The 25,559-nt window shown below is 53.3% G+C and overlaps 3 protein-coding genes and 2 non-coding genes across 5 annotated transcripts; 3 read left to right on the top strand and 2 right to left on the bottom strand.

Annotated features, from left to right (window-relative positions):
- Window positions 1-305: 305 nt before the first annotated feature.
- On the top strand, window positions 306-387 carry TRNAL-AAG (transfer RNA leucine (anticodon AAG)). The gene has a single exon. It is a non-coding gene; the product is annotated as a tRNA-Leu (tRNA).
- Window positions 388-746: 359 nt separating this feature from the next.
- Window positions 747-25,520, top strand: LOC136114429 (E3 ubiquitin-protein ligase TRIM7-like). Its single transcript, XM_065859784.2, has 8 exons — window positions 747-994; window positions 17,930-18,041; window positions 19,293-19,779; window positions 20,934-21,029; window positions 21,105-21,335; window positions 22,191-22,213; window positions 22,487-22,602; window positions 23,713-25,520. The coding sequence occupies exons 3-8, from the start codon at window positions 19,384-19,386 to the stop codon at window positions 24,219-24,221; spliced, it is 1,371 nt and encodes a 456-aa protein (XP_065715856.1). The 5' UTR covers window positions 747-994; window positions 17,930-18,041; window positions 19,293-19,383; the 3' UTR covers window positions 24,222-25,520.
- LOC139826043 (uncharacterized) lies at window positions 1,862-8,240 on the bottom strand. The gene is made up of 4 exons (XM_071800902.1): window positions 8,229-8,240; window positions 5,925-6,123; window positions 4,543-4,919; window positions 1,862-2,872 (listed from the first exon to the last, which is right to left on the bottom strand). Exons 1-4 carry the CDS (start codon window positions 8,238-8,240, stop codon window positions 2,018-2,020), a joined length of 1,443 nt encoding a protein of 480 aa, XP_071657003.1. The 3' UTR covers window positions 1,862-2,017.
- Window positions 10,248-16,662, bottom strand: LOC136114428 (E3 ubiquitin-protein ligase TRIM7-like). Its single transcript, XM_065859783.2, has 7 exons — window positions 16,220-16,662; window positions 15,033-15,128; window positions 13,945-14,175; window positions 12,804-12,826; window positions 12,472-12,587; window positions 12,306-12,335; window positions 10,248-11,055 (listed from the first exon to the last, which is right to left on the bottom strand). The coding sequence occupies exons 1-7, from the start codon at window positions 16,637-16,639 to the stop codon at window positions 10,541-10,543; spliced, it is 1,431 nt and encodes a 476-aa protein (XP_065715855.1). The 5' UTR covers window positions 16,640-16,662; the 3' UTR covers window positions 10,248-10,540.
- Window positions 25,414-25,485, top strand: TRNAE-CUC (transfer RNA glutamic acid (anticodon CUC)). The gene has a single exon. It is a non-coding gene; the product is annotated as a tRNA-Glu (tRNA).
- Window positions 25,521-25,559: the final 39 nt, after the last annotated feature.

Consider the following 25,559-nt stretch of genomic DNA (forward strand, 5'->3'; position numbering starts at 1 on the left):
AATTAAAATAAAATAAACACCTTGGAATAAAATGGGAATAAAATGGGAATAAAATGGGAATAAAATGAGAATAAAATGGGAATAAAATGGGAATAAAATTAGAATTAATCGAAATTAAAAGCCACCAGGGTTTAAGTCACAGGGTGGAAAATGGGGGAAAAAAGACCAAAACGAGGAATTTTGTGGTACTGCCCCCACTCTCTCTCATTAGCATCAAATTAACAAACTCCCTTAACGAATTTGACCCAATTCCCACGTTATTTTCCTTATAATTTCATGTAACGAAGCCAATTCTGCCCCCCCAGGGTAGCGTGGCCGAGCGGTCTAAGGCGCTGGATTAAGGCTCCAGTCCCTGCGGGGGCGTGGGTTCGAATCCCACCGCTGCCAGGTGCCTTTTGCCACCACATCCTGCCCAATTTTAGCACCAAAATAGGGGATTTTCACCCCAAAACCCCCCTGCCCGTCCCCACAGCCGCAGCGCCCACCCCAAAGTCTCCAAAATGCCACAATTTGCCAGAATTCGGAGCTATCGCGTCCCTCCCCAGGGACACGAGCACCCCAAGGCCGCCCCATAGGGGACGCGTCCATCCAGCCCCACCGGCTCCCCATCAAATCACGATCCCACGCGCACCCAAAACCCCAATTCCCACTTTATTTTGCCTCATTTCAAAACCCATAAACAAGGTGGAGGGGGTTGCGACGGCAACAGCGGAAAAATGGGGTGAGAAACGGAGAAATTGGGGGAGGAAACACGAATTTGGAGAACGCCGCGTCCTGTATAAATGGATCATTTTAATAGCGGAACCCTGAGGAGATAGAGACTCCGTATTTAAACCTTTTTGAAGGTATCGAGATAAAAATCGGCTTTTCAGCCTCCAAAGGAAGACGTCGATGTTCTCAAGAAGGTCCCCAAATCTTCATCCCATGGGGGTGTCACCTGGAGACGGAGAAGCCGCCGCCATCTTCTGGTCCTGAGGAAACCCCCCGCCAACAAGTAAGTTTGGAGAAAACGGTGAAAATGCCACCAAAATGTGGGTTTTGGGATGGTTTGGGTGAGGTGGGCGCCCAAAGGCACATTGGGTTGGGTTGGGTTGGGTTGGTCAACCCACGTCACTGGGTGGGCCCCAGCAAAAACTCCTTGTGGAAATGTGGCCAAAGGCACATTGGGTTGAGTTGGGTGGAGTTGGGTTGGGTTGAGTTGGGTTGGGTTGGGTTGGGTTGAGTTGGGTTGGGTTGGTTTGAGTTGTTTTGGGTTGCATTGGGTTGGGTTGAGTTGGGTTGGTTTGGGATGTGTTAGGTTATGTTGAGTTGAGTTGTGTCATGTTGGGTTGTGCTGGGTTGGGTTGGGTTGGGTTGAGTTGGGATGTGTTGGGTTGAGTTGTGTCGTCTTGGGTTGGGTTGAGTTGTGTCTTGTTGTGCTGGGTTGCGTTGGGTTGTGCTGGGTTGGGTTGGGTTGTGCTGGGTTGGGTTGGGTTGTGCTGGGTTGGGTTGGGTTGTGCTGGGTTGGATTCGGTTGGGTTGGGTTGTGCTGGGTTGGATTCGGTTGGGTTGGGTTGGGTTGAGTTGTGCTGGGTTGGGTTGGGTTGGGGTGTGTTGGGTTGAGTTGTGCTGGGTTGGGTTGGGTTGGGGTGTGTTGGGTTGAGTTGTGCTGGGTTGGGTTGGGTTGGGTTGAGTTGGGATGTGTTGGGTTGAGTTGGGATGTGTTGGGTTGAGTTGGGATGTGTTGGGTTGCGTTGGGTTGCATTGGGTTGGGTTGGGTTGGATTGCATTGGGTTGCATTGGGTTGGGTTGGGTTGGGTTGGGATGCGTTGGGTTGAGTTGGGATGTGTTGGGTTGTGTTGGGTTGAGTTGTGTCGTGTTGGGTTGAGTTGTGTCGTGTTGGGTTGGGTTGGGTTGTGTTGGGTTGCATTGGTTTGGCTTGTGTCTTGTTGGGTTGCGTCGGGTTGGGTTGCGTCATGTTGGGTCGCGTTGGGTTGGGTTGGATTGCATTGCATTGGGTTGCGTTGGTCAACCCCCGTCACTGGCTGGGCCCCAGCAGCAGCTCCTTGCGCAGATGCGTCCGCAGGTGCTTCATGAGGGACGAGCTGGACATGAAGCACTTGGGGCACTTGGTGCACTTGTAGGGTTTCTCTCCCGTGTGGATGCGCCGGTGGATGATGAGGGTGGAGCTGGCGCGGAAGCTCTTCTGGCAATAGGAGCACTCGTAGGGTTTCTCTCCGGTGTGGATCCGGTGGTGCCTCCGCAAGGTGGTCGCGTCCCGAAAGCCCTTCCCGCAGTCGGAGCAGACGTAGGGTCGGGGTCCCACGTGGCTCTTCTGGTGGAGCAGCAGCGTGGAGTGGAGGGTGAAGCGGATCCCGCAGTGCGGACACTGGTGGGGCTTCTCCAGCGCGTGGTCCTTCTGCCGCTTCTTCAACGAAGAACCTTCCAGAAACACCTCTCCGGGGTTCACCCCGCGGCTCCGCAGCCGGGCGGCCACGCTGGAGCTTTTGGGGCGGTTCTCTGTATTTTTGGGGTGCGCGGCGCCCTCCGCGTGGCTCTTGCGGTGTTTGCTGAGCGACTTGGTGGCCATGAAGCTCTTGCCGCAGTCGGGGCAGGCGTAGGGCCGCTCGCCGGTGTGGATGCGCCGGTGGATGATGAGGGTGGACTTGGAGGTGAGCGTCTTGCCGCAGTCCGGGCAGGCGAAGGCGCCGTTCTCCGTGTGCCTCTTGCGGTGCTTGTTGAGGGATTTGGTGGCCATGAAGCGCTTCCCGCACTCGGGGCAGCCGTAGGGCCGCTCGCCCGTGTGGATCCGCCGGTGCGTCACCAGCGCCGCGTTGGACGTCAGGGTCTTGCCGCAGTCGGGGCAGCGGAAGGCGCCGTTCTGCAGGTGGACCTGAGCACAGAACCACAGCAGTCAGGGCAGGATTGACCTCTGGGATCGTCTGCGGTGGAGCAGGAGCACCCAGAGGAGGTGGAGCCAGCTGGTCTCCCATCCAAGTGCTGACCGGGGCCGACCCTGCTTAGCTTCCCACATCACATGAGATGGGGCGTTCTCAGGGGGGTGTGGCTGCATATATTCTATACATATATATATAAATTCCCCAAGTATATCCTGATAGTATCTGAACTAAACCCTTTATTCAAGGGCAGAGCAGAGGGGCAGGAGAACCTCTCTGACCCAGCTGGTCTCCCATCCAAGTGCTGACCGGGGCCGACCCTGCTTAGCTTCCCAGATCACATGAGATGGGGCGTTCTCAGGGTGCTGGGGCTGCATATACTACATACACACGCGTATATATATCTGTATATATGGGTTCCTGAAGTGTATCCTGATAGTATCTGCACTAAACCCTTTATTCAAGTGCAGGAGAACCTCTCTGACCCACTGACCAGCCCCCTTTAACCCACCCCAGGTCCCATTGGCCATCATGGTGTCCCATCCAAGTGCTGACCGGGGCCGACCCTGCTTAGCTTCCCAGGTCACATGAGATGGGGCGTTCTCAGGGGGGTGTGGCTGCGTATATTGATTGATTGATTGATTGATTGGATGGATGGATGGATAAATGGATGGATGGATAGATCGATAGATAGATAGATATAAGTTTCCCAAGTATATCCTGACAGTATCTGAACTAAACCCTTTATTCAAGTGTGGAGCAGAGGGGCAGGAGAACCTCTCTGACCCAGCTGGTCTCCCATCCAAGCACTGACCGGGGCCGACCCTGCTTAGCTTCCCAGATCACTTGAGCAGGGGCGTTCTCAGGGGGGTGTGGCTATATATATCTATATATATATGTATGTGTATATATATATATATATGTTCTCCAAGTATATCCTGCCCCTTTTGCAAGGGCAGAGTAGAGGGGCAGAACCTCTCTGACCCACTGAGCACCCCCATTCCAGGCTGGTCTCCCATCCAAGCACCGACCGGGGCCGACCCTGCTTAGCTTCCCAGATCACATGAGATGGGGCGTCCTCAGGGTACTATGGCTGCATATATTATATACATCTATATATATAAGTGTCCCAAGTGTATCCTGATAGCATCTGCACTAAACCCTTTATTCAAGGGCAGGAGAACCTCTCTGACCCACTGACCACCCCCTTTAACCCACCCCAGGTCCCATTGGCTTCCTGGTCTCCCATCCAAGCGCTGACCGGGGCCGACCCTGCTTAGCTTCCCAGATCAGATGAGATGGGGCATTCTCAGGGTGCTATAGCTGCGTACATTATATATATATATATGTTTCCCAAGTGTATCCTGATAGTATCCGAACTAAACCCGTTATCCAACGGCAGAGCAGAGGGGCAGCAGAACCTCTCTGAGCACCCCCATTCCCAGCTGGTCTCCCATCCAAGCACCGACCGGGGCCGACCCTGCTTAGCTTCCCACATCAGATGAGCTGGGGCGTCCTCAGGGTGCTATGGCTGCATATAGTATATACATCTATACATATAAGTGTCCCAAGTGTATCCTGATAGCATCTGCACCAAACCCTTTCCTCAAGGGCACAGGGGTGTCAGAACCTCTCCGACCACCCCCTTCCAGCCCCCGTTGCCCACCTTGCGGTGCTTCTGCAGCGACTTGGCGGACGCGAACCTCTTCTCGCAGCCGCGGCACTTGTGCGGCCGCTGCCGGCAGCCGCGGCTCTCCCGGTGCTCGCGGAGCGCGGAGCCGCAGGCGAAGCTCCGCCGGCAGGTGGGGCAGGCGAAGCGCTTGTCCCCGACGTGGAGCTTCTGGTGGCGGGTGAGCGAGGCGGCGCGGCTGAAGCTCTTCCCGCACACCACGCACGCGTGTTTCTCGGGGGGTTTCCCCCCGCGGTGCCGCGCTCGCCTGCCCGGGTGGTTCCCGGAGGCGCCGTTTCGGGGCCTCCTCGCCGCGGGGTCGTCGTGGGGCTCGGGGGACGCGGAGCCCTCCGTGTCGCTCGTCCACGCGGGGTCTGCCCGGAAATGGATGATTTACACGGTTTTAGGCAAATCTTAAAGAGGAGGCGCCGAACGTGGGGTTGGTGGGGGAGGAGTGGGGTGGTTGTGGCAAAAATGGGGGCGTTGTGGGGACAAAAATGGGGTCATGGTGGTAGGAGAAGCGTTTGGTGCCTTTGGACAAATGGTTCCTCAGGGTGTTTGGATCCCCCCACGTTCCCAGTTCCCCCCATATCCTCCCAGTTCCCCCCGTTTCCTCCCAGTCCCCCCAGTTCCCAGTCAACCCCATCACTGGTGTCCCCATTTTGGGGTGGAAACCACGTTCTTCATCTCATGAGGTTGAGCAGGAACCACCACAAAATGGCTCCTCAGGGCGTTTGGACCCCCATGTCCCCCCAGTCTCCCCCATGTCCTCCCAGTCCCCCCAGTTCCCAGTCAACCTCCTCACTGGTGTCTCCATTTTTGGGTGGAAACCACGTTCTTCATCTCATGAGGTTGAGCAGGAACCACCACAAAATGGCTCCTCAGGGTGTTTGGACCCCCATGTCCTCCCAGTTCCCCCATGTCCTCCCAGTTCCCCCCATGTCCTCCCAGTTCCCCCAGTCCCCACTCAACCCCCTCACTGGTGTCCCCATTTTGGGGTGGAAACCACGTTCTTCACCTCATGGAGTTGAGTTGGGATGGAGAGAAGAGCCACAAAATGGTTCCTCAGGGCATTTGGACCCCCATATTCCCAGTTCCCCCATATTCCCAGTTCCCCCAGTCCCCCCCATGTCCTCCCAGTTCCCCCAGTTCCCAGTCAACCCCCTCACTGGTGTCCCCATTTTGGGGTGGAAACCACGTTCTTCACCTCATGAGGTTGAGCAGGAACCACCACAAAATGACTCCTCAGGGCGTTTGGACCCCCATGTCCCCCAGTCCCCCCCTGTCCCCCCAGTCCCCCCCAGTCCCCCCAGTCCCCCCAGTCCCCCCAGTTCCCGTGCCCCGTCCCCGTGTCCCCTTTGGTCCCCCGCGTCCCTCACCCGAGCGGGAGGAGCTGGAGCTTCTCCAGCGCCGCCTCCTCCCGGTCCAGACCCTGAGGACGGGTCGGGCTGCACCTTCCTCCTCATCCTCGTCCTCCTCGCCGCTGCTGAGCCGGGGCAGCCACACCGGGGGGGGGACCCTGGGGACACCGCTGGGGACGTTGCTGGGGACCGTGACCTCGTGCAGCGGCTCGGGCACCTGGGCGGGAAGGGGTTAATGGGGCACCGGGGACAAGGGAGGGGACAAGGTGACAATGGGGGGGACAAGGTGACAATGACAATGGGGGGGGGGGTGACAAAGGTAAAGTGACAAAAATCAGGCAGGAAGGAGCAAAGTGGGAAGGTGAGAAATAGCAAAGGGATAACGAAAAGTAAAGGGAAAAGCCTTTCTAAAATTAAATGAAATTAAACTAAATTAAAACCTGGGGCAGGTCCCCCCACCTCCCCATGTCCCCATGTCCCCCATGTCCCCATATCCCCCTATTCCCCATGTCCCCATATTCCCGTGTCCCCCATGTCTCCCCATATCCTCATGTCTCCCTGTCCCTATGTCCCCCATGTCCCCCTATCCCCCCCATCCCCACATTTCCCCCCATGTCCCCAATGTCCCCATATCCCCCGTGCTCCCCATTGTCCCCCCATGTCCCCATATCCCCCTTGTCCTCATGTTCCCCGTGTCCCCACATCCCCCCATGTCTCCATATCCCCTCATGTCCCGTGAGACCCCCATGTCCCCCCATGTCCCCATATCCCCCTCATCCCCACATTTCCCCCCATGTCCCCCATATCCCCTCATATCCCCATGTCCCAAATGTCCCCATGTCCCCCTTGTCCCCTCATGTCCCCCCATGTCCCCATATCCCCCTGTCCCCCTATCCCCCCATATCCCACATGTCCCCCTTGTCCCCCCGTCCCCATATCCCACATGTCCCCATGTCCCCCCATGTCCCCATATTCCCCATATCCCCCTGTCCCAAATGTCCTCATGTCCCCCATGTCCCCCCATATCCCCCCATGTCCCTCTGTCCCCCTTGTCCCCCATGTCCCCCTGTCCCCCCATATGCCCTCATATCCCCCCATGTCTCCCTATGTCCCCATATCCCCCTGTCCCCATGTGCCCCCAGTCCCCATGTCCCCCCATTGTCCCCATGTCCCCATATCCCCTCATGTCCCCCCATATCTCCCATGTCCCCCATGTCCCCCCATATCCCCCCATGTCCCTCTGTCCCCCTTGTCCCCCATGTCCCCCTGTCCCCCCATATGCCCTCATATCCCCCCATGTCTCCCTATGTCCCCATATCCCCCTGTCCCCATGTGCCCCCAGTCCCCATGTCCCCCCATTGTCCCCATGTCCCCATATCCCCTCATGTCCCCCCATATCTCCCATGTCCCCCATGTTCCCCCATATCCCCCCATGTCCCTCTGTCCCCCTTGTCCCCCATGTCCCCCTGTCCCCCCATATGCCCTCATATCCCCCCATGTCTCCCTATGCCCCCATATCCCCCTGTCCCCATGTGCCCCCAGTCCCCATATCCCCCCATTGTCCCCATGTCCCCATATCCCCTCATGTCCCCCCATATCTCCCATGTCCCCCATGTCCCCCCATATCCCCCCATGTCCCTCTGTCCCCCTTGTCCCCCATGTCCCCCTGTCCCCCCATATGCCCTCATATCCCCCCATGTCTCCCTATGTCCCCATATCCCCCTGTCCCCATGTGCCCCCAGTCCCCATGTCCCCCCATTGTCCCCATGTCCCCATATCCCCTCATGTCCCCCCATATCTCCCATGTCCCCCATGTTCCCCCATATCCCCCCATGTCCCTCTGTCCCCCTTGTCCCCCATGTCCCCCTGTCCCCCCATATGCCCTCATATCCCCCCATGTCTCCCTATGTCCCCATATCCCCCTGTCCCCATGTGCCCCCAGTCCCCATGTCCCCCCATTGTCCCCATGTCCCCATATCCCCTCATGTCCCCCCATATCTCCCATGTCCCCCATGTTCCCCCATATCCCCCCATGTCCCTCTGTCCCCCTTGTCCCCCATGTCCCCCTGTCCCCCCATATGCCCTCATATCCCCCCATGTCTCCCTATGCCCCCATATCCCCCTGTCCCCATGTGCCCCCAGTCCCCATGTCCCCCCATTGTCCCCATGTCCCCATATCCCCTCATGTCCCCCCACATCTCCCACGTCCCCTCTGTCCCCCCCTATCCCCCAATGTCCCCTCATGTCCCCATATCCCCCATGTCCCTCCATCCCCACCTTTGCCCCCCTGTCCCCTATTGTCCCCACGTCCCCGTGTCCCACCTGCGGTTCCATGGCCGGGGGTCCCCGCTCCCCTTTTGGCGCCGCCGCGTCCCCCGGCCCGGCCCCGCCCCCGCTCCCCTTTTGGGGCCAAATCCGCCCTTTCCTGCCCTCCCTTTACCTTCCCCTTTTCCCCCTTTTCCTTTTCCCCTTTTTCTCCCCATTTTAATTCCCCCTCCCCCCCTTTTCTCCCCTTTTTCCCCTTTTCCCCTTCCCCCCCATTTCCCCCCCACTTCCCCCTCTTCCCCCTTCCCCCCCATCCTTTTCCCCCTTTTTGGCCCAAAAAGGGGTTAACCGGCCCATTTCTGGGTGGTGCTGCGGGCTCCTCCCCGGCGCCAGGACCCTTTTCTTCCCCAATTCGGCCCATTCAGCCCCAAAATCCCCCCGGGGCGCTTTCGGGCTTGAACCTTCGACCCCAGGGAGACGAACGGGGACATCCGGGGGGGTTTGATTGGGGTTTGGTTTGGTTTAATTTGGTTTGGTTTGGTTTGGTTTGGTTTGGTTTGGTTTGGTTTGGTTTGGTTTAATTTGGTTTGGTTTGGTTTGGTTTGGTTTAATTTGGTTTGGTTTGGTTTGGTTTGGTTTGGTTTGGTTTAATTTGGTTTGGTTTGGTTTGGTTTGGTTTGGTTTGGTTTGGTTTAATTTGGTTTGGTTTGGTTTGGTTTGGTTTAGTTTTAATTCTTAAAATTTATTTCATTCCATTCAATTTCATTTTATTCCATTCAATTTCATTTTATTCCATTCAATTTCATTTTATTTCATTCAATTTCATGCAATTTCATGCAATTTCATTTCATTAATTTCATTTCAATTTCACTTCATTTATTTCATTTCAATTTCATTTCAATTCCATTTATTTCATTTCAATTTCATTTCAATTTCATTTCAATTCCATTCATTTCATTTCATTTCAATTTCATTTCAATTTCATTTCAATTTCATTTCATTTCAATTTCATTTCGTTCAATTTCATTTCGTTCAATTTCATTTCATTCAATTTCATTTCTATTTCATTCAATTTCAATTTCATTTCAGTTCCATTCTATTTCATTTCAATTTCATTCAATTTCATTTTATTTCATTCAATTTCGTTTCATTCCATTTTGTTCAATTCAATTTTGTTCAATTCAATTTTGTTCAATTCAATTTTGTTCAATTTTGTTCAATTCAAGTTCGTTCAATTCAAGTTCGTTCAGTTTAATTTAATTTCATTTCATTTCGTTTCCTTTCATTCAATTCATTTTCATTCAATTCAATTTCATTTCATTTCATTCCATTCATTTAAATTCAATTCCAATCAATTTCATTTCATTTCATTTCGTTCGATTTCATTTCATTCAATTTCAATTTTTTAAGGGGAAAAAAATCCACAAGAGCCACAATTCTGAGCTTTTTTTCCCCCCTATTTTTTTGCTGTTTTCTGTGCTCACACTTTTTAGTTTAATTTAATTTCATTTTCATTTTAATTTATTTTAATTTTAATTTAATTTTTGATTTAATTTAAATTTCATTCCCATTTCCTTCAAGAACAAAAGGTAAGACCAATTCTTCCATTAATTTCACCTCCCAAAGCCGCTTGTTCCCAGGGGGTGTCTTATTTTCCGATGAATGACAACCTGCATTTATTCTCGACCCCCCCCCAAAAAAATCAGCATTGATTCAAACACAATTGGCTTTTTTACACGCGTGGACAAGATTTAATTGGCTTTTTTAATGAATTGTACCTAGGGCTTATTTTTGGGGTAGGGCTTATACAATGAGCATCCTCAAATAGCTGGAAAATGGCATTAGGGCTTATTTTTTGAGTAGGGTTTATACAACGAGCAACCTCAAATAGCTGAAAAATGGCACTAGGGCTTATTTTTGGGGTAGGGCTCATATTCCAAGTGTCCTCAAAAAGCCGGAAAATCATGCTAGGGCTTATTTTTGGAGTAGGGCTTATATGATGAGCATCCTCAAATAGCTGAAAAATGGCACTAGGGCTTATTTTGGGATAGGGTTTATATTCTGAATGTCCTCAAAAAGCTGTAAAACCATGCTAGGGCTTATTTTTGGGGTAGGGCTTATACAAACAAGCATCCTCAAATAGCTGAAAAATGGCACTAGGGCTTATTTTTGGGGTAGGGCTTATACTCCGAACGTCCTTGAAAAGCTGGGAAATCACGCTAGGGCTTATTTTGGGGTTAGGGCTTATATTCCGAGCATCCACAAGAATCAGAGGCCGGAAAGGACCTTAGCGGACAGACGATCCCCAAAGTGCTGGAAATAGGGACATTTTGGGCGTAAAAGCGGCGTTTGGGCGAGCGGGCCCGACCTCAGGGCCGCAGGGTGATCTGGGACCCCTCGCCCCACACCAGGAACCAGGGCTGGACCCTCTCCCCACCGAACGAGGCCGCGGGGAAGGTGAAGATCAGGGACCTCTTGTCGGCGTCGAAAAAGGCGACGTGACCCTTGTCGTAGTCCAGGGACACCCGGACCCTCCTGGGGACGTCGAGCTGGTGCAGCGGGACGCGCTCGAGCGAGGTGAGCGCCCAAAATTGGCCGTGACACAGGCCCATGGACCACAGGTCGATGCTGGGGGGCACGGGAGACTCGTCGCTTCTCCTCATGGCCCCCTTGGCCACCCCCAGGGCCCAGGAGCCTTGGGGTGGCACCTCCACCTCCCAGCAGGAGGTCCCCGAGGTGACCCCCGGGCGGCCCAGCACGCAGGGGTCGGTGTCCAGGGCGCGGGCCGGTCGGGTTGCCCGGGGGTCTTCCCAGCGCACGCTCCTCCCGTCCGGAGACACCGCGAGCTGGGGGTGGGCGGTGGAGGGGTCCAGCGTCACCGGTACTGTGAGGGGTGAGGGGACATTGGAGGAACGGAGCGGAGAGCAGAGAGAGCAACCGCCACCCATGGAGGTCATGGAGTCCAACCGCAACCCATGGAGGTCATGGAGTCCAACCGCCACCCATGGAGGTCATGGAGTCCAACCGCCACCCATGGAGGTCATGGAGTCCAACCGCCACCCATCGAGGTCATGGAGTCCAACCGCCACCCATCGAGGTCATGGAGTCCAGCCACAACCCATCGAGGTCATGGAGTCCAACCACAACCCATCGAGGTCATGGAGTCCAACCACAGCCCATTGAGGTCGTGGAGTCCAACCACAACCCATCGAGGTCATGGAGTCCAACCACAGCCCATCGAGGTCATGGAGTCCAACCACAACCCACCGAGGTCATGGAGTCCAACCACAACCCATCGAGGTCATGGAGTCCAACCACAACCCATTGAGGTCATGGAGTCCAACCACAATGCACCGAGGTCATGGAGTCCAACCACAACCCATCGAGGTCATGGAGTCCAACCACAGCCCATCAAGGTCATGGAGTCCAACCACAGCCCCTCGAGATCATGGAGTCCAACCACAACCCATCGAGGTCATGGAGTCCAACCACAGCCCCTCGAGATCATGGAGTCCAACCACAACCCATCGAGGTCATGGAGTCCAACCACAGCCCATCGAGGTCATGGAGTCCAACCACCACCCCTTGAGATCATGGAGACCAACCATGACCCCTCAAGGTCAAGACCGACCATAACGCCTCGAGATCGAGTCCAACCATGATCCCTCAAGTTCAAGTCGAACCATAACCCCTCAAGATCAAGTCCAACCATAACCCCTCAAGGTCAAGTCCAACCATAACCCCTCAAGGTCAAGTCCAACCATAACCCCTCAAGGTCAAGTCCAACCACAACCCCTCAAGATCAAGTCCAACCATAACCCCTCAAGGTCAAGTCCAACCACAACCCCTCAAGATCAAGTCCAACCATAACCCCTCAAGATTGAGTCCAACCATAACCCTTCAAGGTAAAGTCCAACCATAACCCCTAAAGGTCAAGTCCAACCATGACCCTCAAGACCATCGGGTCCAACCACAACCCCTCGAGATCGTTGATTCCCCGACCCATTGAAGTGAATCCATCCATCCCCACGTGATGGTGAGAACTCCCCAGGTTGTTATGGTGTTCTTGCCTCTCCACCCCAGGCCGGGCTCAACCTCCCTGGGCCTCCCCGCCTCCATTAGGCCTGGACTTACTCTTCTCAGGCAGCTCGAACATCAGGACGTCTAGAGGGGGAGAAATGAGACATGAGTTGGTGTCACACGTGTGGCCATGGAACATTAGGTTCTTCCGCCACGGGCGGCGTTAATTGCGATCAAACACAATCTATATTCTAATTAATAAGCATAATTAACGCCCCACCTTGGAAGCTCCTCAGAGTCTCCTCCAGCGCCGCGTTCTTCTCCCCGAAGCGACCGATCTTGTCCTCCAGCTCCGCGAGAAGCGACGTGGGTGGCTGGAAATGTCCCTCGTCACACCTGGAGGAGCAGAACCAGAGTGAAGGGCCCAGGACGCGGCTCCTGGTGGGACCGAGAGCCCTTCGGTGCCTCCAGAAGGTCCTGATGGACCAGCCGTGGTGGGGTTTGCCCACAGAGCCAATATGTGACTCATGGGGGCTGGCGGAGCTTCTCCCGTTGGATCCAACGCGACGCCCAACGTTCCTCGCCAAGATGGGGTGGGAGATGAGGTCCTACCTGCTCAAGGTGCCCTCGATGTCCTAGAGGAAGAGATGGAAGAGGGAGCTCGATGATTGGATGGTGGTGACGCCAATGTCCCCGCGTCCCCCCGTCCCTCACCCGCAGGAAGGTGCCCACCGGATGGCGGCGTCCAGGTCTCCTTGGTGTCCCCAGCCCTGTCCCTGGTGTCCCCATCCCAACTCTCAGTGTCCCCATCTCTGTTCCTTGTGTCCCCATCCCAGCTCTCAGTGTCCCCATCCATGTCACCAGTGTCCCCATCCCTGTTCCTGGTGTCCCCATCCCTGTCCCCGGTGTCCCCATCCCTGTCCCTGGTGTCCCCATCCCAACTCTCAGTGTCCCCATCCCTGTCCCTGGTGTCCCCATCCCAACTCTCAGTGTCCCCATCCCAGCTCTCAGTGTCCCCATCCCTGTCCCCGGTGTCCCCGTCCCTGTCCCCGGTGTCCCCATCCCAACTCTCAGTGTCCCCATCTCTGTCCCCGGTGTCCCCATCCCTGTCCCCGGTGTCCCCATCCCTGTCCCTGGTGTCCCCATCCATGTCCCCGGTGTCCCCATCCCAACTCTCAGTGTCCCCATCCCTGTCCCCGGTGTCCCCATCCCTGTCCCCGGTGTCCCCATCCCTGTCCCTGGTGTCCCCATCCCAGCTCTCAGTGTCCCCATCCCTGTCCCTGGTGTCCCCATCCCTATCCCCGGTGTCCCCATCCCTGTCCCCGGTGTCCCCATCCCTGTCCCTGGTGTCCCCATCCCTATCCCTGGTGTCCCCATCCCTATCCCCGGTGTCCCCATCCCTGTCCCCGGTGTCCCCATCCCTGTCCCTGGTGTCCCCATCCCTATCCCTGGTGTCCCCATCCCTATCCCCGGTGTCCCCATCCCTGTCCCCGGTGTCCCCATCCCTGTCCCTGGTGTCCCCATCCCAACTCTCAGTGTCCCCATCCCTGTCCCCGGTGTCCCCATCCCTGTCCCTGGTGTCCCCATCCCTATCCCCGGTGTCCCCATCTCTGTCCCTGGTGTCCCCATCCCTGTCCCTGGTGTCCCCATCCCTGTCCCCGGTGTCCCCATCCCTGTCCCCGGTGTCCCCGTCCCTGTCCCTGGTGTCCCCATCCCTATCCCCGGTGTCCCCATCCCTGTCCCCGTCCCTCACCCGCAGGAAGGCGCCCGCCGGCTGCCCCCGCGTGTCCTGCAGCTCGCGGATGGCGGCGTCCACGCGCGAGATCTCCGTGGTCAGCGCCGTGGCCGCGTCCTCCTGCGCGCGCTCCATGTCCCGCTCCAGCGCCCCCAGCCGGGCCAGCAGGAGGCGGGCGGCGTCCTCCAGGAGGACACGCAGCCCCTCGAACGCCGACGCCACCCGGCGCCGCTCGGCCTCCGTCTTCTCCTGCGGGGCGGACACGGGGGTCTGCACTGACCCGTATCCTTCGTATATATCTATACATCTGCTCTGCGTTGAATTGGTTGGGTTGGAAGAGACCCTCAAGGTCAAGTCCAACCAGGACCCCTCAAGGACAAGTTCAACCAGGACCCCTCAAGGTCAAGTCCAACCATGACCCCTCAAGATTGAATCCAATCATAGCCCCTCAAGATCATCAAGACCAACCGTAACCCCTCAAGATCAAGTCCAACCATAACCCCTCAAGGTCAAGTCCAACTATGACTTCTCAAGATCAAGTCCAACCATAACCTCTCAAAATTGAGTCCAACCATAACCCCTCAAGATCATCAAGACCAACCGTAACCCCTCAAGATCAAGTCCAACAATGACCCTCAAGATTGAGTCCAACCATAACCCTCAAGATTGAGTCCAACCATAACCCTCAAGATCAAGACCAACTGTAACCCCTCAAGATCATGAAGTCCAACCATGACCCATCAAGTTCATCAAGTCCAACCATAACCCCTCAAGATCAAGTCCAACCATGACCCTCAAGATTGAGTCCAACCATAACCCTCAAGGTCAAGACCAACTGTAACCCCTCAAGATCATCAAGTCCAACCATGACCCACCAAGGTCATCAAGTCCAACCATAATCCTCAAGATTGAGTCCAACCATAACCCATCAAGGTCAAGTCCAACCATAACCCTCAAGGTCAAGACCAACTGTAACCCCTCAAGATCATTGAGTCCAACCATGACCCTCAAGATCATTGAGTCCAACCATAACCCCTCAAGGTCAAGTCCAACCACAACCCCTCGAGATCCTCGATCCCCGTTGATCCTGCTCGTTGCAGCGTTACCAGACACTCGCAGTTCCTCCTCATCTCAGCGTCCCGCAGGGCCAGCAGTCTGTCCCGGGCGTCCGTCAGTCCCTGCAGCCGCGCCTGGACCCGGCCCTGCCACATCCAGACGGAGACGGAGAGCTGGTGACCCTGGAGACCGAGCTCCTCCTCGGGACCTCTGCGTCCAGAACGGCCAGGGCTGCTTTTCGAGGTAGGGCTTATTTTCGGGGAAGGGCTTATTTTCTAGGTAGGGCTTATTTTCTAGGTAGGGCTTGTTTTCTAGGTAGGGCTTGCTTTCCAGGTAGGGCTTATTTTCCAGGTAGGGCTTGTTTTCTAGGTAGGGCTTATTTTCTAGGTAGGGCTTATTTTCTAGGTAGGGCTTGCTTTCCAGGTAGGGCTTATTTTCCAGGTAGGGCTTGTTTTCTAGGTAGGGCTTATTTTCTAGGTAGGGCTTATTTTCCAGGTAGGGCTTATTTTTGAAGTAGGGCTTATTTTTCAAGTATGGTTATTGTCAGGGAAGGGCTTATTTTCGGGGAAGGGCTTATTTTTGATGTAGGGCTTATTTGTTAGGTAGGGATTATTTTTGACATAGGGCTTATTTTCTAGGTATGGCTTATTTTTGGGAAGGGCTTATTTTCAGGGAAGGGCTTATTTTCTAGGTAGGGCTTATTATTGGGGCAGGGCTTATTTTTGACGTAGGGCTTATTTTCTAGGTATGACTTATTTTGGGGCAAGGGCTTATTTTTGAGGTAGGGTTTATTTTGAGGAAGGGCTTATTTTCTAGGTAGGGCTTATTATCAGGGAAGGGCTTATTTCCTAGGCAGGCCTTATTTTTGAGGTAGGGCTTATTTTCTAGGTAGGACTTATTATCAGGGAAGGGCTTATTTTCTATGTAGAACTTATTTTCTAGGTAGGGCCTATTTTCTAGGTAGGGCTTATTTTCTAGGTACGGCTTATTTTCTAGGTAGGGCTTATTATCGGGGAAGGGCTTATTTTCTAGGTAGGGCTTATATTCGAGGTGTGTCTTATTTTTGAGATGGGTCTTATTTGGGGGGAATGCCTTATTTTCAGGGTAGGTCTTATTTTCAGGGTAGGTCTTATTTTCAAGGTAGGTCTTATTTTCGGGTCAGCTCCTATTTTCGGGGGGAAAAGCGGTCCAAACCCCCTCTAGACATTACAGAAAGCCCCGACCCCCCCGTTCTCACCTGGTACTCCCTCACCGCCTCCGTCGCGGGCAGCACGGCGTGCGAGCGATGCGCCCGCGACTCGCGGCACACGGCGCAGACGCCGACGCCGTCGTCCCGGCAGAAGAAACCCACGGGTTCGCCGTGTTTCCCGCACCATTCCCCTTCCCCCGGCTCCTCTTCCTCTGCCGTAACCCCCGGTTCGACCGCCTCCAAATCCAACCCCTTGGTGATTTCCAACAGCCGCGCCAGCTCCGGGCTGGGCCGCAGGGTTCGCTCGGGGGCCGTTTGGTGGCACCGCGGGCACCGGAAAGGCCCGGTGGCCCATTCCCAGCGCCGGGTGATGCAGCCGCGGCAGAAGTGGTGCCCGCAATGGATGGACACGGGGTCACGGAAAAGCTCGCGGCAAACGGGGCACGAAGCCTCGGCGAGGAGACCCATGGAGGCCCCGCTGGGGACGTTCGCCATGGGGCCCTCGCCGACCCTCGGCGCTTTCATTTTCACGCCAAAAACGGCTCAAATAGGCGTTTCCTGTGGGTTGTGGGAAAGCACGGAGAACACGGTGGGGAAATCCCACCCCCGCGGTGCTCGCCGGGCCCAAAAATGGGGGTGAGCGGCCCCCCCGTGGGGTGGTTGGGTCCGTCCGAACCAACCCGGTCCCCTTGGTCCTGGTGTCCCCCCCACCTCGGAACGCTGTTAAACGCCTTTAATTAAGCTTTAAATTGAATTAAATCAAATCGATTCCTGCCTGGAGGACTCTAAGGGACCCAAGGGAAGGTGGCGTTAGATTCAATTCGATTGCGTTCGATTCGGTTTTATTTCAATTCAGTTTCGGTTCAAAATGCGATCAAAATGATCCCCCAAATCAGGTCAAAATGATCCAGAGATCAAATCAAAATGATCCACGAAATCCAATCAAAATGATCCAGAAATTAAATCCAAATGATCCCCAAAATCCAATCAAAATGGTCCAGAAAATCCAATCAAGATTATCCAGAAATCAAATCAAAATGAGCCACAAAATTGAATCAAAATGATCCAGAAATTAAATAAAATGATCCCCAAAATCCAATCAAAATGATCCAGAAATCAAATCGAAATGACCCACAAAATTGAATCAAAATGATCCAGAAATCAAATCAACATGATCCCCCAAATCCAATCAAAATGATCCAGAAATCAAATCAAAATGATCCCCCAAATCCAATCAAAATTATCCAGAAATTAAATCGAAATGATCCCCAAAATCCAATCAAAATGATCCACAAAATCCAATCGAAATGATCCACAAAATCCAATCGAAATGATTCAGAAATGAAATCAAAATGGTCCAGAAATTAAATCAAAATGGTCCACAAAATCCAATCAAAATGATCCAGAAATTGAATCAAAATGATCCCCCAAATCCAATCAAAATGATCCAGAAATTGAATCAAAATGATCCCCAGAACCCAATCAAAATGATCCAGAAATTGAATCAAAATTATCCCCCAAATCCAATCAAAATGATCCAGAAATTGAATCAAAATGTTCCCCAAAACCCAATCAAAATGAAAAATTCAAATGAATTTAAAGTGAAAATTTACGATTGGCATTGGAGCGGTAAAATGTGAAATTAAAATTGAACCAGGAAAATCGGACGCGGAAAATTGAACGCAGAAAATTTAAGGCGGAAAATTGAACGCGTGAAATGGAACGAGTGAAATTTAACTTGCAAAATTTCGATTTCAGAAAGCGAAACGTTCAAATTGGGCGCCGAGGCAAACGAGCTTAACGAAGCACCAGCAAATCACCGACGTGAAAGGGCCCGCGAGTCTCGTTCTGAGCGTTCACACCGGAAACCGTAAGAACGAAACGGGTTAATTTGCCCCGGTTCTCAGAAATTCGGGGTTCGTTAGCCGGTGGTTGGGGGGGGGTTAATTAGAGGTGCAGTGGTTTCAGTTCAGGAGGGGAATTTATGGTGGGGGGGTGTTGAGGGAATTAATTAATGAAAGTGGGAAGTTAAAGGTGGGGTTGTTAATGGGTGATGGGGGGACATTGGGGATATGGGGGGACACGGGGATATGGGGGGATATGGGGGGACAGGGGGATATGGGGATGTGAGGGATATGGGGATATGGGGGGACATGGGGACATGGGGGGACATGGGGACACTGGGCCATTGGGGGATATGAGGGATATGGGGGGACATGGGGACATAGGGGGACATGGGGACACTGGGCTGTTGGGGGATATGAGGGATATGGGGGGACATGGAGGGATATGGGGGACGTGGGGGCATCATGGGGTGATATGAGGGGATATGGGGGGGACATGGGGGAATATTGGGGGACATGGGGGGATATGGGGGATATGTGGGCATGGGGGGACATATGGGGATATGTAGGATATGGGGACATGGGGGAGTATGGGGGACATGGGGGGACATTGGGGACATGGGGGGACTTGAGGGGATATTGGGGGACATGGGGACAGGGGGACATGGGGGTATATGGGGGATATGGGGGGGACGTGGGGACATTGGGCACATGGGGGATATGGGGGGACATGGGGGATGTGGGGGGACATGGGGATATGGGGAGATATGGGGACATGGGGGGACATGGGGACACTGAGCTGTTGGGGGATATGAGGGATATGGGGGGACATGGAGGGATATGGGGGACGTGGGGACATGGGGACATCGTGGGGTGATATGAGGGGACATGGGGGGATATGGGGGGACATGGGGGGATATGGGGATATGTAGGATATGGGGACGTGGGGGGACTTGAGGGGATATTGGGGGACATGGGGGTATATGGGGGGGGCATGGGGACATTGGGCACATGGGGACATGGGGGGACTTGAGGGGATATGGGGGACATGGGGGGACATGGGGGTATGGGGGGCATGGAGGACGTGGGGATATGGGGAGATATGGGGGACATGGGGGTGTATGGGTGACAGGGGGGGACATGGAGGGACATGGGGGGACACGGGGGGACATGGGGGGACACGAGGGGCCATGGGGGGGCCACGGGGGCCACAAGGACGCCGACCATTCAAACAAATACCTTGATTTCCTTTCACTGCCATCTGTGCGTGTGAGCAGCACCCGGCGCTCCCCCCCGCTCAGGAAGTGGCACCACCCCCGGGCACCACCAAAACCACCCCACGTCTTCCTCCTCCTCCTCCTCCTCCTCATGGCCGCCGCGCTCCCCGCCGAGGCCTCGTGCCCCGAGTGCCGCGGGCTCTTCCAGGACCCCGTGTCCATCCACTGCGGCCACAGCTTCTGCCGCGGCTGCATCACCCGGCGCTGGGGGGCCAACGGGCGCCCCTTCCCGTGTCCCCGCTGCCACCAGACGGCGCCGGAGAAGACGCTCAGACCCAACCGCGAGTTGGCCAAAGTCATCGAGGTGGCCAAGAGGCTGAGCCTGAGGGCGGCGCCGGGACGGGGCGCGCGGTGCCCGCGGCACGGGGAGGTGCTCAAGCTCTTCTGCGAGGATGATAGGACCCTCATCTGCTTGGCGTGCAGGGGGGCGCCGGAGCACCGGGCGCACGCCGTGGTGCCCATCGAGGAGGCCGCCGAGGAGAACAAGGTTCGGGGGGTCCTTGGGGTCCATGGGGTGGAGGGACCTTCTCTTGTGGGTTTTGGATCTCCAGCACGTTCGTGTTGGGTTGGAGGAACCCAATGGGGAGCTCCATCATGGTGAACTCGGATAAACCATGGTGGGGAGGAGAAGAGGAGATGTTCCAGCTCAACCTCCAGCTCAAAGAAGGGGCATCCATCTGGTCTTGGACATTTGGGGGGCGGGAGATGATCCATGTAGACGAAATCTGGTCTTCCTTCTGTAGAGCAATTGTAGATCCAGAGCCCCCATTGAGTCCAACCCCATTGGACGGGGATCCAGAGCCTCCATTGAGCCCAACCTCATTGGACAGGGATCAAGAGCCCCCATTGAGTCCAACCTCATTGGACGGGAATCCAGAGCCTCCATTGAGTCCAACCTCGTTGGATGGGGATCAAGAGCCTCCATAGAGTCCAACCCCATTGGATGAGGATCAAGAGCCTCCATTGAGTCCAACCCCATTGGACGGGGATCCAGAGCCTCCATTGAGCCCAACCTCATTGGACAGGGATCAAGAGCCCCCATTGAGTCCAACCTCATTGGACGGGGATCCAGAGCCTCCATTGAGTCCAACCTCATTGGATGGGGATCCAGAGCCTCCATTGAGTCCAACCTCATTGGATGGGGATCAAGAGCCTCCGTAGAGTCCAACCCCATTGGATGAGGATCCAGAGCCTCCATTGAGTCCAACCCCATTGGATGGGGATCCAGAGCCCCCATTGAGTCCAACCCCATTGGATGAGGATCAAGAGCCTCCATTGAGTCCAACCCCATTGGACGGGGATCCAGAGCCTCCATTGAGTCCAACCCCATTGGACGGGGATCCAGAGCCTCCATAGAGTCCAACCTCATTGGACAGGGATCAAGAGCCCCCATTGAGTCCAACCTCATTGGATGGGGATCAAGAGCCCCCATTGAGTCCAACCCCATTGGACGGGGATCCAGAGCCTCCATTGAGTCCAACCCCATTGGACGGGGATCCAGAGCCCCCATTGAGTCCAACCTCATTGGACGGGGATCCAGAGCCTCCATTGAACCCAACCTCATTGGACGGGGATCAAGGGCCTCATTGAACTCAACCACGCGATTCTCTCCACGTCTCATGGTGTTTTGTTCTTGCTCAGGAGAAGTTCGAGGCCCACGTGCGGATCCTGAAGGACCAGAGGGAGAAGCTCTTGGGACTGAAAGAGGCTGAGGAAGGAAAATCCCGCAAGTGCCTCGTAAGTGGAGAATTAATCAAATTAGAATTAAATTAATCCCCGATTAGCGTCTTTCCCGCCCGTTTTCTCCCTCAGGATCGGGTGGAATCGGAGCGGCAGAAGCTGGCGTCCCAATTCGGGGCGCTGCGCCGCCTCCTGGACGCTCGGGAGCGCCTCCTGCTGGAGCGCTTGGGCCAGCTGGGCCGCGAGGTGGCCAGGAGGGAGGAGGAGAAGGTGAACGGGATCCTGGGGGACGTGGCGGCCATCGACGGGCGCATCCGGGAGCTGGAGGAGCGGTGTCGGCAGCCGCCGTGCGAGTTCCTGCGGGTGAGGCCAAATCAACCCAAAATGCCCCTTTTCGGGACCATCTTTCGAACCTTTTTCCCGAAAAATGCGTATTTTCTAGGCCTAGACCTGGTGTCACCACCAGGACTCCGATTAACTCAATATATTGATTAATTCAATATATTAATTCCATATATTAATTCAATACATTTTCTTGGCCTAGACCTGGTGTCACCACCCAGGACTCCGATTAACTCAATATATTAATTAATTCAATATATTGATTCCATATATTAATTCAATACATTTTCTTGGCCTAGAGCTGGTGTCACCACCCAAGACTCTAATTAATTCAATATATTAATTAATTCAACATACTAATGAATTCAATACATCTTCTTGGCCTAGAGCTGGTGTCACCACCCAGGACTCTAATTAATCCAATATATTAATCCAATATATTGATTCAATATATTAATTCAATACATTTTCTTGGCCTAGAGCTGGTGTCACCACCCAGGACTCTAATTAACTCAGTATATTAATTAATTCAATATATTAATCCAATATATTAATTCAATATATTAATTCAATATATTAATTCAGTGTATTTTCTTGGCCCTAGAGCTGGTGTCACCACCCAGGACTCCAGTTAATCCCGTATATTAATTAATTCAGTGTATTAATTCAATGTATTTTCTTGGCCCTAGAGCTGGTGTCACCACCCAGGACTCTAATTAATCCCATATATTAATTAATTCAATATATTAATCCCGTACATTAATTCAATACATTTTCTCGGCCTAGACCTGGTGTCCCCACCCAGGACCCCAATTAATCCCATATATTAATTAATTCAATTCTGACCCGCTGTCCCTCTCTTGTCCCCATTTGCAGGACATCGGAGCCATCCTGAGCAGGTTTGTGGCCCATTCCACATCTCTCGATGTTTTAATGTCATTTATTTCCCTATTTGTCACGATTTCACCCCAAAACCCCCCCTTATTGCCCCCCAAGAACCATAAACCGGAAGGGGCGCCCGTTGGGAATCGGGGCTCAACGTGATTTGAATCCAACTGCGATTAATTAACCTGTGTTGTTTAATTGGCGGATAAACCACACCCAGACCAGGGGGGTGGGAGATGTCTCTATAAACCGAATATTATGGGATAGGTGTTATTTTATCACCCCAGGATTGAGGAGGACGGGGCCCCGAAACCAACGGAGCCGTCGGAGCCCCAAGGGCCGCCCACCGCCATCTTCCCCGCGACCCACGTTGTGCTCAAGGAGGAAGCGCTGGGGTTCAGAGGTGCGGGGGTTGTGAACATTTACACCTGGGGACGTCAAAAATACCCAAAATCGGGGACAACTCGGGGGTTTCTCCTCTTTTCGAAGGTCTGGAGGCTCCTGGTAACAATAATCCACGTTTTGAGGCCTTGGTTTTAATCCCAGTTGGAATAAACCACATCTCAAGGCCTTGGTTTTAATCCCAGTTGGAATAAACCACATCTCAAGGCCTTGGTTTTAATCCCAGCTGAAATAAACCACATCTCAAGGCCTTGGTTTTAATCCCAGTTGAAATAAACCACATCTCAAGGCCTTGGTTTTAGTCCCAGTTGAAATAAACCACATCTCAAGGCCTTGGTTTTAATCCCAGCTGAAATAAACCACATCTCAAGGCCTTGGTTTTAATCCCAGCTGAAATAAACCACATCTCAAGGCCTTGGTTTTAATCCCAGCTGAAATAAACCACATCTCAAGGCCTTGGTTTTAATCCCAGCTGAAATAAACCACATCTCAAGGCCTTGGTTTTAATCCCAGCCAAAACATCGATAATTCAAGGCCTTGTTTTTAATCCCAGCGGAAATATCAACGTTTCAAGGCCTTGCTTTTAATCCCAACAAAACTATTGAGATTTCAAGGCCTTGTTTTTAATCCCAACAAAACTATTGATAATTCAAGGCCTTCTTTTTAATCCCAGCAGAACTATTGACATTCCAAGGCCTTATTTTTTATTCCTATCAAAACTATTGATAATTCAAGGCCTTGTTTTTAATCCCAACAAAACTATGGATAATTCAAGGCCTTGCTTTTAATCCCCAACAAAACTATTGATAATTCAAGGCCTCATTTTCAGTCCTATCAGAAATATTGACATTTCAAGGCCTTGTTTTTAACCCCAGCAAAACTATTGATAATTCAAGGCCTCCTTTTTAACCCCAGCAGAACCATTGGCCTTCCAAGGCCTGGCTCTAACTCTAGGCCAAGCTCCCATCTTTTCCCCCCTTCCCATCTTGCCCACGGCCATAAAACCACTTTTAGGAGCTGGACCCTCCCCATGTTGCCCCGGGGGACCAAAAATAGGGCCAAACCATGAATTTATTGACTTTTTATATTAACATTTGTGTTTGTTCCGTAGCGAGCGTGACCCTGGACCCCGACACCGCGCACCCGCGCTTGGTCCTGTCGGCGGACTTCAAAGAGGTCAAATTCGGGGACACCCGGCGCCCCGTCCCCGACACCCCCCAGCGCTTCGACTCGTCCCGCTGCGTCCTGGCCCGCCATGGCCTCACGGCCGGGCGCCGCTATTGGGAGGTGGACGTCGGCCATGGCGACGCCTGGGCCGTCGGGGTGGCCAAGGCCTCCGTGGCGAGGAAAGGCCGGCTTAGAGTTAAACCCGACGCCGGGATTTGGGCGCTAGGCCGCTGCGGGCCGCGCTACCAGGCCATGGCGTCCCCCGCCGTCCCGTTGAGCGTCGCCCCCCGAAAAGTGGGGGTTTTTGTGGATTATGATGGGGGCCGGGTGGCGTTTTTCGACGCGGCCCAGGAAACGCCCATTTTTGTGTTTTTCCCCCTAAATTTCGAGGGGGAGGAAATTCTCCCCCTGCTCTGCCTGGGGAGAGGGGGGCGGTTGGTGGTGTCGCCCTGAGCCCAACAGGGGGCGGTGGCGCTCGCGCGAATTTGGGGTCGTCAACACAAATAGTGGGGTTTGGGGGATCAAATCCTGCGCTTAATCTGCCTTCTTTTAACCTTTTTTAACCTCAGATCCTGGGCTTAATTTCCCCCCTTTCTTAACCTTAAATCCTGGGTTTAATTTGCCTCTTGTTAAGCTTTTTTTCACCTCAAATCCTGGGCTTAATCCCCCTTTATTAACCTCAAATCCTGGGCTTAATCCGCCTTTTTTAACCCCAAATCCTGGGCTTAATCCCCCTTTATTAACCTCAAATCCTGGGCTTAATCCGCCTTTTTTAACCTCAAATCCTGGGCTTAATCCCCCTTTATTAAACTCAAATCCTGGGCTTAATCCCCCTTTATTAACCTCAAATCCTGGGCTTAATCCGCCTTTTTTAACCTCAAATCCTGGGCTTAATTCCGCTTTAAAAAATCTCAGATCCTGGGTTTAATCTCCCCTTTTTTAACCATTTTTCACCTCAAATCCTGGGCTTAATCCGCCTTCTTTTAACCTTTTTTAACCTCAAATCCTCGGCTTAATCCGCCTTTTATTTCACCTCAAATCCTCGGCTTAATCCGCCTTTTTTCACCTCAAATCCCAGGCTTAATCCCCCTTATTTTAACCTCAAATCCTGAGCTTAATTTCCCCCCCATTTCTTAACCTTAAATCCTGGGTTTAATTCGCCTCTTTTTAGGCTTTTTTAACCTCAAATCCTGAGCTTAATCCGCCTTTTTTAACCTCAAATCCTGGGCTTAATCCCCCTTTTTTCAGCTCAAATCCTGGGCTTAATCCGCTTTTTTTCAGCTCAAATCCTGGGCTTATTTCACCACTTTTTAACCTTTTTTCACCTCAAATCCTGAGCTTAATCCCCTTTATTTTTTAAGCTGAGCTGAAACCCCTTTAGACCTCCCCCATTTCCTCCCAACCACCCAAAAACTGTCAATCACCCCACTTAGAACTAAGAGACAAATAAACCCAGTCTTGGCTTTCACCTCATTAAACCCTCATCAGATTGCCCTTAATTAGCAGCCGCTAATTGGAAGAGACCAGCACCACCCAGTTGTGCCGGATGGTTAAAAACCCACTAAAAATAGGGGGGAAAAGGGCAAAAAAGCAATAATTTAATGAGTTAATTAATAAGCAATAGGTTCAATAGAGTTCTATGGGCTCCCTGGTGGTCTAGTGGTCAGGATTCGGCGCTCTCACCGCCGCGGCCCGGGTTCGATTCCCGGTCAGGGAAGGATTCTCTTTGCTGCTCTTTATAGGGAAATACGGTATTATTATTATTATTATTATTATTATTATTATTATTAT

This window comes from Patagioenas fasciata, chromosome 34 (assembly GCF_037038585.1).
Source record: "Patagioenas fasciata isolate bPatFas1 chromosome 34, bPatFas1.hap1, whole genome shotgun sequence".
NCBI lineage: Eukaryota > Metazoa > Chordata > Aves > Columbiformes > Columbidae > Patagioenas > Patagioenas fasciata.